This window comes from Crocuta crocuta, unplaced genomic scaffold, assembly GCF_008692635.1.
Source record: "Crocuta crocuta isolate KB4526 unplaced genomic scaffold, BGI_CrCroc_1.0 scaffold31, whole genome shotgun sequence".
NCBI classification, from domain to species: Eukaryota; Metazoa; Chordata; class Mammalia; order Carnivora; family Hyaenidae; genus Crocuta; species Crocuta crocuta.
The window spans coordinates 11,666,797-11,684,021 of record NW_027528362.1 but is presented as its reverse complement, the minus strand read 5'-3'; the positions used below and the strand labels follow the sequence as shown (position 1 = coordinate 11,684,021).

General features: G+C 44.6%; 1 protein-coding gene across 1 annotated transcript in view; it reads right to left on the bottom strand.

Annotated features, from left to right (window-relative positions):
* MYO16 (myosin XVI) overlaps positions 1-17,225 on the bottom strand; it is a 461,549-nt gene that overhangs the window by 202,990 nt on the left and 241,334 nt on the right. The window contains exons 17-19 of the mRNA XM_077754002.1: positions 15,277-15,394; positions 14,404-14,475; positions 11,478-11,619 (exon numbers count right to left, since the gene is read on the bottom strand). Of these exons, the coding sequence (XP_077610128.1) occupies positions 11,478-11,619; positions 14,404-14,475; positions 15,277-15,394 (332 nt within the window). The remainder of the gene's footprint in view (positions 1-11,477; positions 11,620-14,403; positions 14,476-15,276; positions 15,395-17,225) is intronic.

The following is a 17,225-nucleotide window of genomic DNA, read 5'->3' as shown; positions in this document are numbered from 1 at the left end:
CTCTGTCTTTTTTTTTTTTACCCTCCCCCCCCCCCCCCCTCCACAAAAGACCATTCATGAAGAGAGATAGCACATGTTAAACACAAAAAGAGAAAACTGGGAAAGTCCATTTTTCTTGTTCCCACAAACGCACAGCAGGTGTCTGAGTATTTCTATGAAGCATTTGGGAACTAATAATATAAATACATTTATTAAGAATTAGGTACATTACACTGATAGAGTCATGTACAAAATATCATTTTGCCAACTCTAAATTACTTATGAACCGATGGTCTGGATTTTTAGAGTATCTTTCTTGCAGATATCTTTTTGATTTGTAATATCCATCAAAGAGTTTAAATCTATAAAATCATTTTAATAAATGGTTAAGGGAGAAAATTAAAACTAAACAGTAAATGTTTGGTTTTTAATTGGATGCATTTACACCTTCAATCCTTACTTCAGAAGTGAGTTCCACTTTGTTCCCAGTTTTGTGCCTTTAAATGAGGGAGAGATAATGTCTCTGACCTTTTTTGAACTTTTAACAGGAATTTATAAAATACATATCAAATAGAGAGAAGAGAATGGGATTTTACTTAGGGTTTTCAGCTGAGGCTCAATACACAATACGGTGAGATGTTTCCTTGGGGATATTAATTACCAATCTATCAAAATAACAGTGAAAAAGCATTTAATACCTAGAGATTTTCTTCTTCCTCCACTTGTCTGTCATCTCGTTTACCAGTTACATTGCTACTTCACTTTTTTCATCCTCCAAAAGCCAGGGGCACATTTCAAACTCTCTCTTCTTTAAGTGTTATGGAGAAGCTGTGTGTGATTTGGCAAAGAGATTTATTTAAGTTTATTTACTTATTTTGAGAGAACAAGCATGCAAGCAGGGGAGGGGCAGAGAGAGAAGGAGAGAATCCCAAGCAGGCTCCAAGCTGTCAGCCCAGAGCCCCACACGGGGCTCCAACTCATGAACCATGACATCGTGACCTGAGCCGAAACCAAGAATCGGGTGCTTAACCGACTGAGCCACCCAGGCACCTCACTGGCAAAAAGATTTAAATTATTTTTAACATCCCTTTGCTCTGCAACGGTCACTAAGCTCTGCCCTACCCCACACCATTGAGAATCACGACAGATCATCCAGCCAATGACATGGGTAGTTCCCAAGAAGCAGAAAACACTGAAATCTGGAGTCAGGTGATAACTTTACAAGTTATCTCCCATACGTGGGGGGATGACAGAGCACAGATGTTCTGAAAAATCATGTTCCTCCTTTTCAATAAAATCTTTCCTACCCGTCTGACTCAGGAAGACATAAAACACATCCTACTTGAAGCCTCCAGCTGGAGGGAGGAATGGCAAGCCCTCAGCTAGAGCAGAGGCAGCCCGTCAGTGGGCAGCGGCGGGCAGCGTGCTGATGCTGTTGTGCCCTTTTGAGATTTTCAAGTCCCAGTGATGAGCTAGTCTCCTCCCCCAGGATGCTCCCAATGGCTGCCACTGTGGGGGAGACGAACCTTCAAACTTGTAGCTCAATGAGTTACCCTGCCCAAACCGGACTCGTTCCCTTGCAAAAGACAAAACAAGTTATACTTGCTTAAGAACCACTTATAAATGTTATGGCCACATTCCACAGCCTTTTAAAAAGTCCTTTCAAAAAGTCAGAGGTGGGGCGCTTGGGTGGCTCAGTCGGTTAAGCATCCGACTTTGGCTCAAGTCATGATCTCACGGTTCGTGGGTTCGAGCCCCGTGTCGGGCTCTGTGCTGACTGCCAGCTCAAGAGCCTGGAGCCTGTTTCAGATTCTATTATTTCCCTGTCTCTCTGAGCCTCCCCTGCTCATGCTGTCTCTCTCTCTCTCAGAAATAAATAAAAAACATTAAAAAAAAAAGTCAGAGGTGCACCTGACATTTCAAAGAAAAAAGAAGAGCCTTCTGGTTAAATAATTTAAGAACAATATAATCACACACACACACACACACACACACACACACACACACTGATTTGGATGAAGGTCTATGCATCCTGTGGACCCCATGTAGCAGGTATATAAGGATTGACAAATCCCCTTCACAGAAGGCAAACAAACAGCCTGGAGATGGGATTTGACACAGTCATGGGTGGAGGTAAAGTAGAGATGATCTGTGCAAACAGTGCAGGTATGAACCATAATCCGAAAGATATTTTAAAGTGCTTTCCTTCTATGCAGCACAAAGATGCTCTCTCCTTAGCATCATCAGGCTCCCTAGTGTGTTATAAGCCAACTTGCTGACTTCCTGTCGCTGACGGATATGAGTTTCTTGCCCAATACTTGGTTATAGCTAAAAATCTAATCTCCCAAATATAATCTTACAGACTAGGTTAACATGGTAGTTAATAGACGAGGCTACTGTCATGGTAGTGTCTTAAAAATTGTTATTCATCTAATAGAAGCTATCTCAGGGCATGTTGTTAAAAGTCAGAGGTTAACTAAATTTGCTGAAGATCATTTTTTCATTAAAAAAAAAATCTCAGTCACAAAATCATTACCAAAACTACTTTGACTTAAAAATACTCAAGAACTATCAGGAGGCTATCAACCACACTGACAGTACTAGTTCAGAATTATTAAATTCTTTAATAAAAAAGTTTAAAGAGTACTAGAGCCCAGGTACCTGGATTTTGTTCAGGAGGGTTTGCTCTATTAATCCCCAGAAGTTATGTGAGGGGCTCTGTGTGGATGTCTATGTTTATGCCATTCACTGGATTCTCAAATTAGAACTCTGACCGAAAAAAAAAAAAAAGACACTATAATATTCCATAAGTACATTAAGCACTACCTGATTCCATCAAAGAAAAATAAATGGGTGATCACAACACAGTTGCCTACAAATTCAACATATACGGGGAAAATATTATTTTCTACTTAAAATCCTTGGAAACCCAACAAACATGTGCATATGCACAAGTAAGTATTCAAAATGAATAGTATATGAACTGAATTCACAGCAGCAGAATAAAACTAAGGAGACTTTCCCAATCAGTTTAAGCCACATACCCGGCTGACCCAGTTAACCTGCTGTATTTTCATTTCGGAGCACCAAGGCAAAGATCAGCCCCCTCGGTCACTCGGCGACACAGCCTCCAGACCAAATACACATCTGTCCAGAATGCTGACATGGGTTTCTTTTTTAAACCAGGCTGTAGAGCTCTCCGAAGCTATGCTTCCATTTTCCCTCCATGAAATATTTGTTCTCTCTAATTAAGAAAGAAGAGCAAGTTTTCTGAAGATGAACATGAACTTGCTTGTTACGATTCTAGTGCAGATTCTCTAAGTTCATTGAGATGCTCACGGCCTTTCTGGTGTCATCAGGTGCTGGGCAGGGGTGGGCTCACCTGCTGCAGCGACAGCACCTGAAATTTGTGTGCGTCACCGGCTGCGGCACACGGGCTCACACCGCCATCCTCTGCCACACCCCAGCCATCTTGCTGGTTGTCGCTTGGTGACTGTGCCGACGGGAATCTTTCTGGACATCTAGGACGCTCGATGCTAACTTACAAAATGATTTTTTCTTATTATCAGAATATATGAATTTAGAGGCAGGGTAAAACGCAGAAAACTCCCACTGACGATTCCAGGAACCACATCCTTCAACTGATACATGAATTCAAAGAAAAAAAAACAAACAAACAAGAAAAGAATGGAAGAAAACTTCAGCTCCTCTCTAAAACAGTCTGTCTCTCTTTCTCACTGGTGTATCGGTTTAACACTTCCGTCTGTTATTTATTTTAAAAATTTCTTTAAACGTTTATTCACTTTTGAGAGAGAGAGACAGACTGTGACTGGGGGAGGGGCAGAAAGACAGAGGAAGACACAGAATCCGAAGCAACTCCAGGCTTCCAGCTGTCAGCGCAGAGCCCGACACGGGGCTCGAACCCACAAACCGTGAGATTATGACCTGAGCTGAAGTCGGACGCTTAACCAACTGAGCCACCCAGGTGCCCCTTCCATCTGTTATTTAAACCCACAGGGGCGCCTGGGTGGNCTCTGACCCTGCCCTGCTCATGCTGTCTCTCTCTCCTAGAAATAAAGAAAAACATTTTAAAAAATTAAAAAAAAAATAAACCCACACTACAGTTTTCCTGGGTAGGAGATGGGCGTTGAATAGTGTGAGAAATTTCACGAGCGGTTTCTTTTCAACAGCCTTCTTTTCTCTTTCCATAATCAATCTCAGTCTGTGAATCAAAGGATAGAGACTCTAGACATTTGCTGGGGGGGGGGGTGACCCCCTACTGCCCGAGAAAGACAGGATTGCTTTCAGATTGAAAACCTGGAGCCTTCATTCCAATTTGACCTCATTCTCCTATCTGTCCCCAGGCACGCAGCCCCCGACCCCTGAGAGCACCAGCCCTCTGCTCACCTCACAGCGAGAACACAGTCCAGGCACTGCCTACTCGCCTGCCCACAGGTAGGAGCTGATGTCCTGCCACGTGACCACGTGAGTTTTCCTCGAGGAGCCCCTACCGACTGGGAAATAGCATGGTTTTAACCCACGTGGATCTTCTCTTTGCAATAATCAAGGACCATACTCTGCACTCTGGATGAGTCGGGTAAGGGCGTGTCCAAACAGAAAGGGACCGAATATGGAAACTGATCAACGCAAATCCATTGTCACTCACTGCTTACTGCAAAGAAAACGGAGCAAACAGAAAACGTCCCTCTGGTCCACGAGTGTATGTGAACAGGGACATCCCTATTTCGAAAGAATGACACATTTCCTCTATTTGCCACTCCCCAAACCAAACAAGACCACTGAATCAAAATCCAATGGAAGAGACTGAGCCACATCTCACGTTCTCAACATGTCATCTATCTGCGTTTCTTCAGAGCCTTCCCTCTCCACCGACAGACTGCCATGAACCAGGAAGTGTTCCAGCCACACCCGCCATGATTTTACGGTGGTGGTCATTTCCGCCACGTCTGGTGCCACGCGGACAACTTTGCGCGTGCCCTCTCATTATCCTCGGATAACCCTGGACACCAACCAAAGCTCTTGGGGGAGACAGGGGCAACGAGCTTGGATATGTGAGGACTCCGGATGAAAATGAGGAAGGTGAACTGTCGGTTTTGGGGTCTGAAGGCATTTGGGGGGCAACTTGTCCCAAGTTTCTATAAGTCGCTGAAGCCGAATGTAATTAATCAGAAAGATTTTAAATGTTTATGTTTAGCTCAACTAAAATATTGTAAGAACGTAATACAGTGTAAGCATATTTACGAAACTGAAGGCTCAGTACAAACCCCCAAATCTCCATATGTATGCTTGAAACTCAGTTTATTTACCGCATACATTTGCATGCCAAATCGTGCTGCCCAAAAATGTGGATTTCAGAACAAGCAGACAGAAATGAAGGAATGCACAAAGGAATGAAGGGATGAATAAACAAATAAGCAGGTAAAAAAATCAAGCATATTGTCAATACCCCGCTACCTCGCTGGTCTCTTAACCCCCATCCGCTAACCTTCTATAACTCTCAATCTGTTTGTTCTTAGGGTGTGTCTAATGGTGAAACAGAAAATGGTCCGAAGGGTCGACTTCCCAGGCGTCCTCAGGAATGTAAACCATTGTATTCAGAGCATATGAAGAAAGAGAGTGAAATGTGGGGGACGTTTGGGGAACTCTCCCAAGGTTCCCACAACCTCGTTGTTGTTCAAGTACCTCTTGGCCCACGGGCGCCTCTACAGGGGCCAAGTTTGCACCAAAACTCTGAGGAAGGCGTCATTTTAGGGAAATGTGATCATTTAAAATGTAACATTGCCAATTCAACCACCGGGATGGAAGTGTTGCATTTAGGATCAGGCCCAAGTTCAGGAGCGGAAAAAAAATATTTTCTCATTTTTTTAAATTATGATATTTATTATTCATTATATGTTTGTTAGAATCTCCAACATGTACCTCATTTTAGAAGCACACGCACGATATCCTTTATAAAAGTTCACTGCAGTTCAGAGCATGCATTTTGTTTTAAAGTTATAAAAAACGAATAGTGAAAGTGTCTGTGACTCCTCACGGCATGTCCCATTCCCAAGTTCTCTGCTACCTTTGACCCAGAGAAATCCTGTCCAAAATGCACACCTGGGGAAGTGTGGGGGCAGGTTTTCTGTGCCGCGAGCCTGTGCTGAGTGGGCTGCCCTCGCCTGGGTGATGCGTAAGCAACGAAGGAAGGAAGGAATGCCCTTCTCGCACCCTGAGGACTAGAGGAAATCTGAGGAAACAAGAAAAGGTCAGGGGTAACCATTGCCCAACTACAGGAAAGTCCATCTCCCATGGGAGCTGGGGTCACAGAAGGCCTTCGCTTCCTAGAAGGCCATCAGCTACCACCCCAATTCTCTTCACTTGGGACACTTTTAATTTCTGAACCAATACCGGATATTTGGGGGCATAAAGAGTTCACAGAACTGTGATTTGTGAGCAGAGAAGCCTTGAGACCTACCTCTGTGTTCCCCGGGGTCATAAACACTGCCCTCATACCACACTCTCTAAGGGAAGGTGAGGCATAAGAAGAACACGTGTTTTCATTACGCCGCAAATAACACTTATTTACTACAGTGGTCATCCCAAGGTACGTGGTAATGCCACAGATTTGAAAAGCTGTGGACAAGTCTGCTTATGTTGACACAATAGAAGAAACACTTTCTTGTCGCCAACACAGTGCCGTCCATCACGCTGCCTTTTCGGATCAAAGATAAGTTCAATGTCTCCCTACTATCTTTTTCAAAAGGTCTGTGATTTTATTAAGTAAAATAATAACAAGTACTGAAGAGCAGGACTTTCTATTCTGAATGTTGCCCTAAAAACAGCCAACAAATATCACAAAATGGGGAAGGATTTCTACAACGATAAGGAAACATAAATCATAGAAGTAGGAAGATAAAAAGGAAATTTATCCAGAATTCTATGTCAGAAACTTTGTTCATAAGATGATGTTCTGGAACACAGTGGGTGGGGCCTGGAAAGGGACTTACTTGGAGCTACAGGAAGACTCATGGACAGAAATATAGGAGGTGATGGTCCCCAAGTCTTTGCATATCACATCTGCTATTGGGGAAGACAGGCGATTGAGTACATGTGGGAAGTGGAGGAATCTTAACGCTGCTGGATACTGTTGTTTCCTGATGAGGTAAGCTACCTCCGTGGGGAAAAGAGACCTTGGAAATCATCTTAAAGACTCCTGAATGTGGAAACTAATTTGACAATAAACTATTTGTAAAAAAAAAATAAAGACTCCTGAAGACTCAGCAGACCTCAGCGTTGGTCTGACTGCACTGAATGAGGTGTCCGAGGGGAAGACTTCTCCTTGGGGAGAAGGGCTTTGTCCCCAGGCAGGAACCGGACAAGACAGCTTTGGAGTCACTGAGAAAACCCTGGCCAGTGAAGAATGGAATAGAAGACCAGTGTTTCCAGCATTCTGGTGGGCTGCCAACTGTCTACATACGAAGTTATTGGAATCTACATATGGACCTCCATGTGGTCGAAACATGGAATTTGTTTACGCCTCCATCGGTCACTGGGTGTCAACTGACAATCTGCAGCAGAGTGGAGGCCAAGTAATACTAGAAAAGTCAGAATAAAATGTAACTGCTTTATTATCAGTGTTTCTTTAGAAATGATTCCATAGGGTTTTTAAACCACAGTTTCATTGTTGAGGATTGTCAACTCAGTGTGAATAAGCAGCAAGTTATGAGTAAACTGTGAGGGTCTCTGGCATATCTAGTGACTGCATCTTCAGGACTGTGGGAGCAGAGGCCTGTCACACCTTAAGACACATGGGGTCCCCTGTATCCTTTGGGAAATCCCAGGAAAGAAGACCCAGATCACTTAGCACAGGAGTCCCAAAGCCTACGAGCCTTCGTGCATCAGATGGCCCTTTGGTGTTTTGAGCTAATCAACTCTTAAATGAAGGGTCACGTCTTAAGCGGAGATGCTTCCTCTGGTCCTGGGGTTTCCTTTCATGGGGAGGAGCTCCACTGGCTGTAAGTCTCCTGGGCTCTGCGGGGGCGCCTTCCTCCCCAGGATGTGTGGGAGGAGGCCGTGGAGGGAGGCTGGGGCTCTCCTCCCCCCGGCCGGGGGGGCACAGCTCAGCCCTCCCAGCGCTGCCCCCAATGGGCCGACTGGGACCGCCAGGCAGGCCAGGGCTGTGAGGGCAGAGGGCAGATGAAGCTTGCTTGCCATCAGCGGGCATCTCTCGGGTCTGCTGTCTCCTTCACAGGCTCCGTGTCTTGACTCTCAACGCCTTACTCCATTGTCTTACTTCTTGGTTGAGAGTCCGACACGAAGGTGAGTGCTATTACGTAGTAATGCCCCTCAAAGACCATGACAGCACTGAATGAACTTGGTCGTGACAGTGCTGGAGGCGGCAGCCAGCCCGGTGAGGGCCCGGTGAGCAGACGCACCGGGAGAGCCACTGAGGCCCCGGCAGCTGTCTGCGTGCTGCACTTCGAGACCAGGCCGGAAGGCACAGGAGTGTGCTGGCCTCACGGAGGACCTCTGGGCGGGTTTCACGGAGCGGACATCCTCACACAGAGCGAAAGGCTATATGATGTCCTTTACTCTAGAGGTCAAAGTTACAGTTCAGAAAAAGAAATGTCTCAGACAGTGGATTAAATGCTGCAGCTGTGATCTGTGCAGGCATTCTCAAAGGCAGGAGCATCAGCAGGGGGGATAAAGAAGCAGGCCATCCATGCTTCAGAATTTTCTAGAGCTGGCACTGTTTGCACAATAACGTGTTCTTTTTGCCTATTTCACAGCATTTCTTCTTCTTCCTTGTTTTAAATATTTATTTTTGAGAGAGAGACCATGTGGGCAGGGGAGAGGGGAGTGGGCAGAGGATCCAAAGCAGGCTCGGTGTTGACAGCAGAGAGCCTGATGTCGGGCTCAAACTCATGAACCGTGAGCGGAAAGTCAGACGCTTACCTGACTAAGCCACCCCGGCGCCCCAACAAGATTTCTTCTGAAGGTGATTAACACCTAGGCACTTTGTGAATGCTAAAGTTTTAAACTGATAGTAGTATTATATTATTACATCATAGGTCATATTATACATAATATATAATAATGTGTATTATTATATATCATATATAATAACATATATAATACATTACATACATCATCTTTGTTGCTGTTTTACCATTCCTTTTTGCTTACTTGGACCAAATCATTTTCAACTAAGCCCAATAAATAAAGTCTTAGTGTGTTTCAGTTTCTGGAATGCCCTGACCACAAAGGGACCCAGGAAGGAAACCTGCCGAGCCTGGTGGGTCCCCACCTGCGGCGCCCAGTGGAGGAAGCCTTCGCGGACATGGGGACCACAGTGCACCNGGGGGTGGGGGGGGGGGGGGTGTCTACACTGTATTTGTACTGGTGCGACACTGGCCCAGCAGGTGCTGCAAAGGTGTCTGTTCATCATCATTAACTAAGCACCAGCATCTCCCACATTCAACTCAGAAGTGGCGCTATTTTGAATATGGGTAGAGAAAGTAAAATCTTCTAAACTCTATAATATCATTACTACTGCACCTGTTTTGCTGTAATCCAGGAAATGGGTCCAGCATTCCAAGAAGGAACATGCCATCCCTTCAATTTCACTTGACTTCTCTTAATAACTTGTTAGACTACTTCTTACTTACAGTGATTCTCTCTGGCAGAATTCACCAAAAAAAAAAAAAAAAAAAAAAATAAGGAGTGAAAGATACTCTCCTTTGTCCTGAAGGGTGCTCACCAACTTTAACCATGGGACACACATTTCTTATAAGGTTTCTGACATGATTACAGATTTCCAAAAAGTGGGGGATTCATGAATAATTGAAACCTAAGTTTATCCCAGGGTTGAGGTCTCTCTGACTCTTAGGAAATGGGTCTGTAAATCTACAAATCCTTAAGCTTTCCATGAATTTCAATGAGTCTGAAATACTGCAAACATAACCTTTCTTTGCAGTATTTTGAGATTTAAATTTAGGTTTGGGTGACCCAGGGGAGAAATGAGAGGGAAAAAAATGGGATTTTGGACTCATCTGAGAATAGCATGTCTTCTAAGTTAAACTTGTAATACATTAAATCACTTCTAATTTCCCACTAATCCTTGTCTTCATTCATTTGCTTAGTAAAGAATTTTAAAAGACAGCATGAACACCGTACAATTGCATATGGACACAGTGGCAATATTCCCACTGAAAGGGAAATAATACACTTTCCAAGGTTTGTGTGTATATATTTTTCCATGTGTGTGTGTATATAGTCAAATATCAGGACTATGTGTAAGTTTTTCCAATTATGTAAACCTAAGGCTCTCTATGATTTAAATGTCAAATGGAAATTTTCTAAAAGTTTCTTTGTGCAGCCGGATTTACAGTATTAATTTTTGCAATGTCAATTTCAGCAGCGCTGCCAATAATTTTATACAGGATTAATTTGCAAGACTTAGCATATTAGTATCATGCTGTGAATAATCTTCATATTTAAAGGAAAATTACAAATTGATAATAAATAATTACAAAACCAAGAATCCTCACCACACTGTACTCTAAGGTAGAGCTGCTAAAATACAGACAATAAGAACCCCTGCCTGCACACCCAGACCATACTGTGCATGTGCACATCGATGTGCTGTGGGATTTTAAGTGTACATTTTAACGAGGCCTTTAGTAGCCCTTTGTCCTTGATGTCTTCTGAGATGCCCATGTTTCCTTAAGAAGCGTCCATTAATACATGTTGGTTCTAGTGTTTTCCAAGAAACCTAGCAACGTTTAGGAATTTGGTGGAGAACTCTATGTGGACGGCAAAGACATTCTCAAAAGGCTTCATTCAAAGACGAGCACAGGCGTGAAGGCTCCTGGATGCAATGCTGCTTTCAATGGGCTGCTCAAGGTCACTGTTAGTGGCAAGAGTAGTAACAAAGTATGCCATGGAGGTCTATAATTTTGAGATTATCAAATGGTTCCGAAAAGCTACCGCTTGAGGGCGAGTATGGCTATGAGTCAAAATGATAACCCGACAGACCTTTGGTCAAATAATCCATTATTTATCCAAATAATCCAAAGTAAGTGAAGACACTAGGAAGAAACGCTAATCATCCAGTGAGCCCTAGACAGACAAGAACTCGGCAAACCTGAGTGCCTTCTATATTAACAGTGTCCTTCGCAGAGTATAATTTTTCCCCATTTCTCAGTGCTCAAAAGGCCATAACGTACCTTCAGTCCAGAGAGAATGCATTTGCATCTCCACGTGTGAGAGATGATTTGATTAACTCATCAATGTATGCCGGTTGGGGGAGAGGGTTTAAATCTCTAAGAAAGAGCCATCAAAAAACCCTTTAGGTAAAATCACTTATTCAAACGAGATGCTTTAATGACAGCACGTAACTTACGTGTCACACGGGGCTGCAAAGCCTCTGTGGGAGGTGAGCCTGTTATGTGGGCTCACGACTAAGACTGCAGACCAGGGCCCCTCCTTCCTACCTGCTGTGCTCATCTGGGCTCTGGAGGCAAGCGTTCATGGCATTCACCAAAAAGCTAAACAAACGACCGAACAGGGATTTGGCCAAGAGATCTCGGTAAAATTCAGCCATCTGTACTGTGAGCCGTCGGATGATGGTGTCTCCTAGGATAGCAGAAAGGAGAGAGAAGAACAAGGTTCCCCTCATTTAGAAGCACACAAGACCATGCACGTTACACAGCCTCACACACCAAACGATGTTCAAAATACAGGATAACTCTAATCAATGAGGCCCAGGACTTAAAGTGTTTCCCCAGGTGAGGACCATGTGCGTGGCAATCCTATTGACTACAAATACTGAGCACCTCCATACCGGCCATGTTAACTTCCTTTCTGCTAGGGAGCCGCCGGTTGGTGGGGCCCCTCCTAACAAGCTTTCTGATAACAGCTCACCGGTCTGAATATGAATCCTCCCCAAGGCATCTGGAAGCCTGGCCATCTGGAAAATTAGTCATATTTTAAATATTTTCAAAGACATGGTCCAGCTAACCGAAATGCACACGTGGAGTTTGGGAACAAGTTGGGACCTTAGGGTCGAAATTTTTATGTCATTCTCTAAGACACAGTGATGGGAATCTTGAGTGATTGGGTTTTTTATAAGAGAGTAGACTAGACAAGAAACCAAGAAAAAAAGTCAGTGAGGACAATTTGGAGCTGAGCCTATGCCAGCTTTCATGCCAGAGCGCGGAGAGGAGAAGGGAGTCCAGCATCCAATGCTGTGTGGCTGCAGCCAGGCTGGCCAGCCTGATCAGGTAAGGAATAAGATGATGGCTGTGTGAAATAATGGCTGAGTGAGTGTTGGTCAGTGGAGGCGCAGGTTCAGAAGAACTTCTGAGATAGGCTGAGATAAAAAAAAAAGTGGGGGGGGGGCATCTGGATAGCTCAGTTGGTTAAGTGTCTAACTTCAGCTCAGGTCATGATCTCACTGTTGATGAGTTCAAGCCCCCCATCAGGCTCAGTGTTTGGTGCAGAGCCTGCTTGTGCTTCTCTCTCTCTCCTTTCCTCTGCCCCTGTCCTGCTCACGCTCTGTCTCTCTCTCAGAAATAGATGAAAAAAACTTTTTAGAAATTTACAAAATAAAGAAAAAAAGAAAAAGAAAACAGCAGGTAAGGAAGACTCGGGGACCTACAAATTCGAGGCCACCAAGATCCACAAACCAAGTGGCTTTGAAAGCAGGTGTGCCCTTGGTGATATCATAGAACTAAGGTCTCCAGGGACAATGTGATAGATGGTGCTGGAAGGTGAGTAGGGACAGGAGCACAGTGTAGGCAGAAACACCTGCCTAGAGCAAATTCTAGATATTAATGGCGAGTTCAAGTTTTCTTTAAAAAGTCATGAGAAATGATGAATTTGGAGAAGCTCAAGAAACTTCTATAACTGGATGCAAGAGCTGGTGAGAAATGCCTCAGAATACATCCTATGAGTGAGGTGGGCCCGAATCACGAAGGGCCTCCTGGGCCATCCCAAAGAGATGAGGTTCCCTCTGGAAGAGCTGGGAGCATCTCTGAAGGGTCATTGTCAATGGATGAAAGTCCTCTTTGCAGAATACGGTTCAGAAAGACCACTGCTGAAGCAGTGTGGAAGGCGCACACAATGAGCTACGACCAGATAAAAGATTCGAGATGCCACTCGGTGATCTAGGGAAGGAAGGCTGTATCAAGGCAGTGGGCATAGAAATAAAGAGAAGGCAATGAGAACAAGAGATATTTGTGGGGTAGAGCTGGCTCGTGTCTGGTCTTTTCGGTGGAGAAGAAGGAAGAGGTATCACAATGACTTTCACCAACTGAGTGCATCATGGGTAGACCCATGCAGTCCCGGAACATGGAGGGGAACTCTCTGAAGGTGAGGCACAACTGGGAAGCCACACACCTAAATATCTGCACGTTAGGTCCAAGCGGAGAAGGAGGTAAAGGCAGCAGTGATTAGAGAAGGAAGACCAGGTGAGTCCTCAAACTTCCAATAAGAGGAAGGCTGGGAAGGCGCTGATCTACAGGGAAAGACCGAAGGGCATGTGGGAAAACCGCTGTCTTTGCCCACTGAGTAGAGATGCGTGTGGCCTGGAGATTCTGCGTGTCCCTACATGACACGCACGGGTGACAGCACCAGACGCTAATTCCCAACAGGCCATTTATTAGTGATCTGATGTGCAAAGTTATTTACCTCTTTGGATCTTGGTTTTCCCATCGGTTTTTTTTTTCTTTAATACTTTTTAATGTTTATTTATTTTTGAGAGGCAGAGACAGAGCATGAGCAGGGGAGGGGCGGAGAAAGAGAGAGACACACAGCATCTGAAGCAGGCTCCAGGCTCTGGGCTGTCAGCACAGAGCCTGACGCGGGGCTCGAGCCCACGAACCGTGAGATCATGACCTGAGCTGAGGTTGGACGCTCTCCCGAGTGAGCCACCCAGGCGTCCCAGTTTTCTCATCTGTCAAAAAGGAAATAGCCAGGCCTACTTTGCAGTGATTTGGGAGAATTTTAGAAGTCCAGTATTTATAGCACGTGGCACATTTCCCGCCAGTTTCTACGGGCTCTATAAATGGCAGCGGTTATGAGGACACAACGCAGGGGGCACTGTGGCATGGCATACACAAATGGCTCCGATGATTTCACTGAATAGGTCCTCCCGGGCTGATGACTGGATTTGCCTAAAATGACTGATTGGCTAGAAAAGCCGACTAGTTCAACAGAATGGTGCCTCAGGAGCCTAAGGAGCTTACAACGCAGTCATAGCAAGTGAACAAATGGGTTCATAATGCTTTTCGCGCTTGGCATTCGGTCCGGAGGAAGAGTTACGGGAGGTGGGGAAAGGCAAGGCAGCATTTACCGCCCGTACCTCGAAGATGACCACAACTTGAACAGAAGTAAAGGTCAGAGTACAGTAAAGCTTACCTTTAAAGTACTGGATATCGGTGGTTAAAGCCGACACCAATTCATCAGTCGACACTTGCAGCAAACCAGCCACTAAAATTAAAGCAGCGTTGAAAAAATAAAGTGAGCACATACATTTGTTGATGGTGAGGACATTGTACTTTAGGGTCATACATTATAAGTTTTATATATTAGGAGATGCGTTATTATAGAAAACTGAACTACCACCTTAATTATCGAGGGAAGCTAGAGAAATCGCTTAGAGCAATCAAAACATTACTGAGTCGGTAGGGCTCTGGCTCTAAATCACAACAGGTTTTTTTCCCCCCTCCTCGCCCTCACAGACGGCCCTGAATGTTTCTCCCAGCCCCTGGTTAAATTACTTTGATATGAGGTGAAGATATGATGTTCACCGACAATCCGTGGTTTTAAGGTATTTTGAAAAAATCTGGGAGGAACTAACAAGGCAACTTCAAAGGGGAGAGAGAGGTTTTTGGCAAGGCCTCTAAAGGGAAGTCATTCTATTGTTTAAAATGTGTGCCTAATAACATGCCCCCCAAATATACGGGGCGGCAGGGTGGGGGTGGAGAATATTTAGAGCAACATAAATAAACCCAAGTATGTGCCTAAAAATCAACTCCGCAAATGAGGTGGGAAGCCTGCGAACGTAACGTGCATGCTGCTCTTCATTCCCAAAACCACTTAAAAGGAAGAATAACAAAGTGGAAACAGCTCTTTTATAATGGTTTATTATTATTATTATTTATTACTATTATTAATATTTTCCCCCTGCTGGATTGTACTCCAGAACCACCTCTTCCACCGGCTTTTCTGTACTGTGTCTCCATCTACTGGCCGGTCTGCGAAACTGCACACCCACGAGATTCCACTGACCTTGTTCCAGAAGCTGGAGGTCAGAGACAAACGCCGAGTTGGCCTCGGTCAGAGCCGTGAATCGAATGTCTCCGATGTGTAATATCGCTGCCAGGATCACGAACAGGTTCTCTGCCTCCTACGCGTTTTAGAAAAACATTAAAGGAGAGAATTGCTTAGAAGAAAAGAGAAGACAAATCCTTGAAAAAAGTAATAGGTTAAAAAAAAAAACCACAACAGTGTTGTGGACTCTGTTAGTGGAATTTGGGTTTTTCAGATCCTGAGTATCTGGTAGAAGAACTACCAAAAATATTCTTACAATTCAGTGCATATTTCATCTACATCGGTGTTTCAAAAAAAGGGGGGGGGAGTGATGCTCGGATATAAATTAACAGCTTCTAGAAAAATCTCATAATGGAAAACGGATCATTGCGTCCTGAGCCTGGCTGGCCGGACGTCACCGCTGCCGGGCTGACCCAGAGCCAGACTCAGAGGCAGACCCTCCAGGACGCGGGCTCTATGGTGCGTCTCCTCCAGCTCTCTGAGATGGACCTTCTGAGATGAACCGATACTGTGATTATAGAACTTTTCACTTCTGCTGGAAAATTCAGGCAGGCACAATACAAATATCTATGCCTAGATTTAAAAATCGTGAATTGTTTTTTTAAAGGTATTTTAAGGAAAACAGAAAGAAACGGGTGATTGGCAAGAGCTGCCTTTGAGCAGAAGGTAGAAGGAAGGAAGAGAACATTTGCTGAAAGATGGTATCTAAGAATCTGGAGGTCTGTATAAAGAAAGAAATCAGACCTAAAATCTGGTTCGTGGACGGCCATTTTGTGGCAAGAATGAAAAGTCAAGGGAAAGCTGTAAGCTAAAAAGCACACTTCTCTAGAAGAACAAATGTTTAGGTGAGAGATGTCAATAGTAGAACTGGTTAACTTCCACACTGGGCGAGTGACATAATCTTTTCAATTCTCCTTTTCCTAATCTGTAATTTCAAAATGAACAGTTTCTCCCTGTGACAAGTTACCGAGAAAGGTCTTATTCACTGTATGAAGCCATACAGCCCTTGGGACTTCCATGAACTTCCTCCAGAACTTCTGGTTTTCACCACAAAGGATAATTCTATCATCCTTAAAATGAGAACACTGACACGGACGCTCTGTGCGTAAGGCATTTTCGGGCGTGATACTCTAAGATTGTGGCATTACTTAAAAATGCGTCTGGTAACCCACAAATTACAGAAGACGGTTTCAAATGTTATTCGATTACGCCCGTTACAATAACATTTCACTACCTTTGCTACCTGGCAATTGCTTTCCCCCTTTTTCTAATAAATCCAGTAACTTCTCAGTAGCTTTTCCAGTCCCCTGGGAGGTAGGTGCTCGGGAGAGGGAGACAGGAAAGCTTCGTCCTGACCTCAAGGATCTCACAGCACAGCAGTGGAGACAGAGAGTGACAGCCAGCCACACGACGGAGGGCCGTGTGCCCCGTGAGCAGAGGCAGGGCCGCCGCCCCGTGTCTGCCTGGACCCAGCAACGGTCTCCCACCGTCCCGCTGGCCGGCGTCACAGGTGGAGGCACCTTTAAGGCCAAGTCTGGATTCAAGGGCCAGAAATACCTTTCTTCTAGTCTTACTGAACGTGATCTGTCCTCGTAAGGGCACTGAAATGTCACCATAGCAGTCACCCTGAAGGATCACAGTGAAACAATTACTTTCATGGCTTTGTTACAATGCGCACGTTTCCTTTACCAAAGAGGCTGTTAAATTCTCTCTCAGCTACCGCGGGTGGAGAGCGCATTTCGGTTGCCCTGCCTTTGAGAATCAATCACGGATTTTTAAAGCCCTGTTTCCAAGCAACGGGCACTTTGGTAGAATGGTTCTTTACCCACCTGTCTATGACAGCTTCCTATAAGGAAGCAGACATTTTAGGCACAGGAGGAGGGGAAAATAACCGAACAGTACAAAAT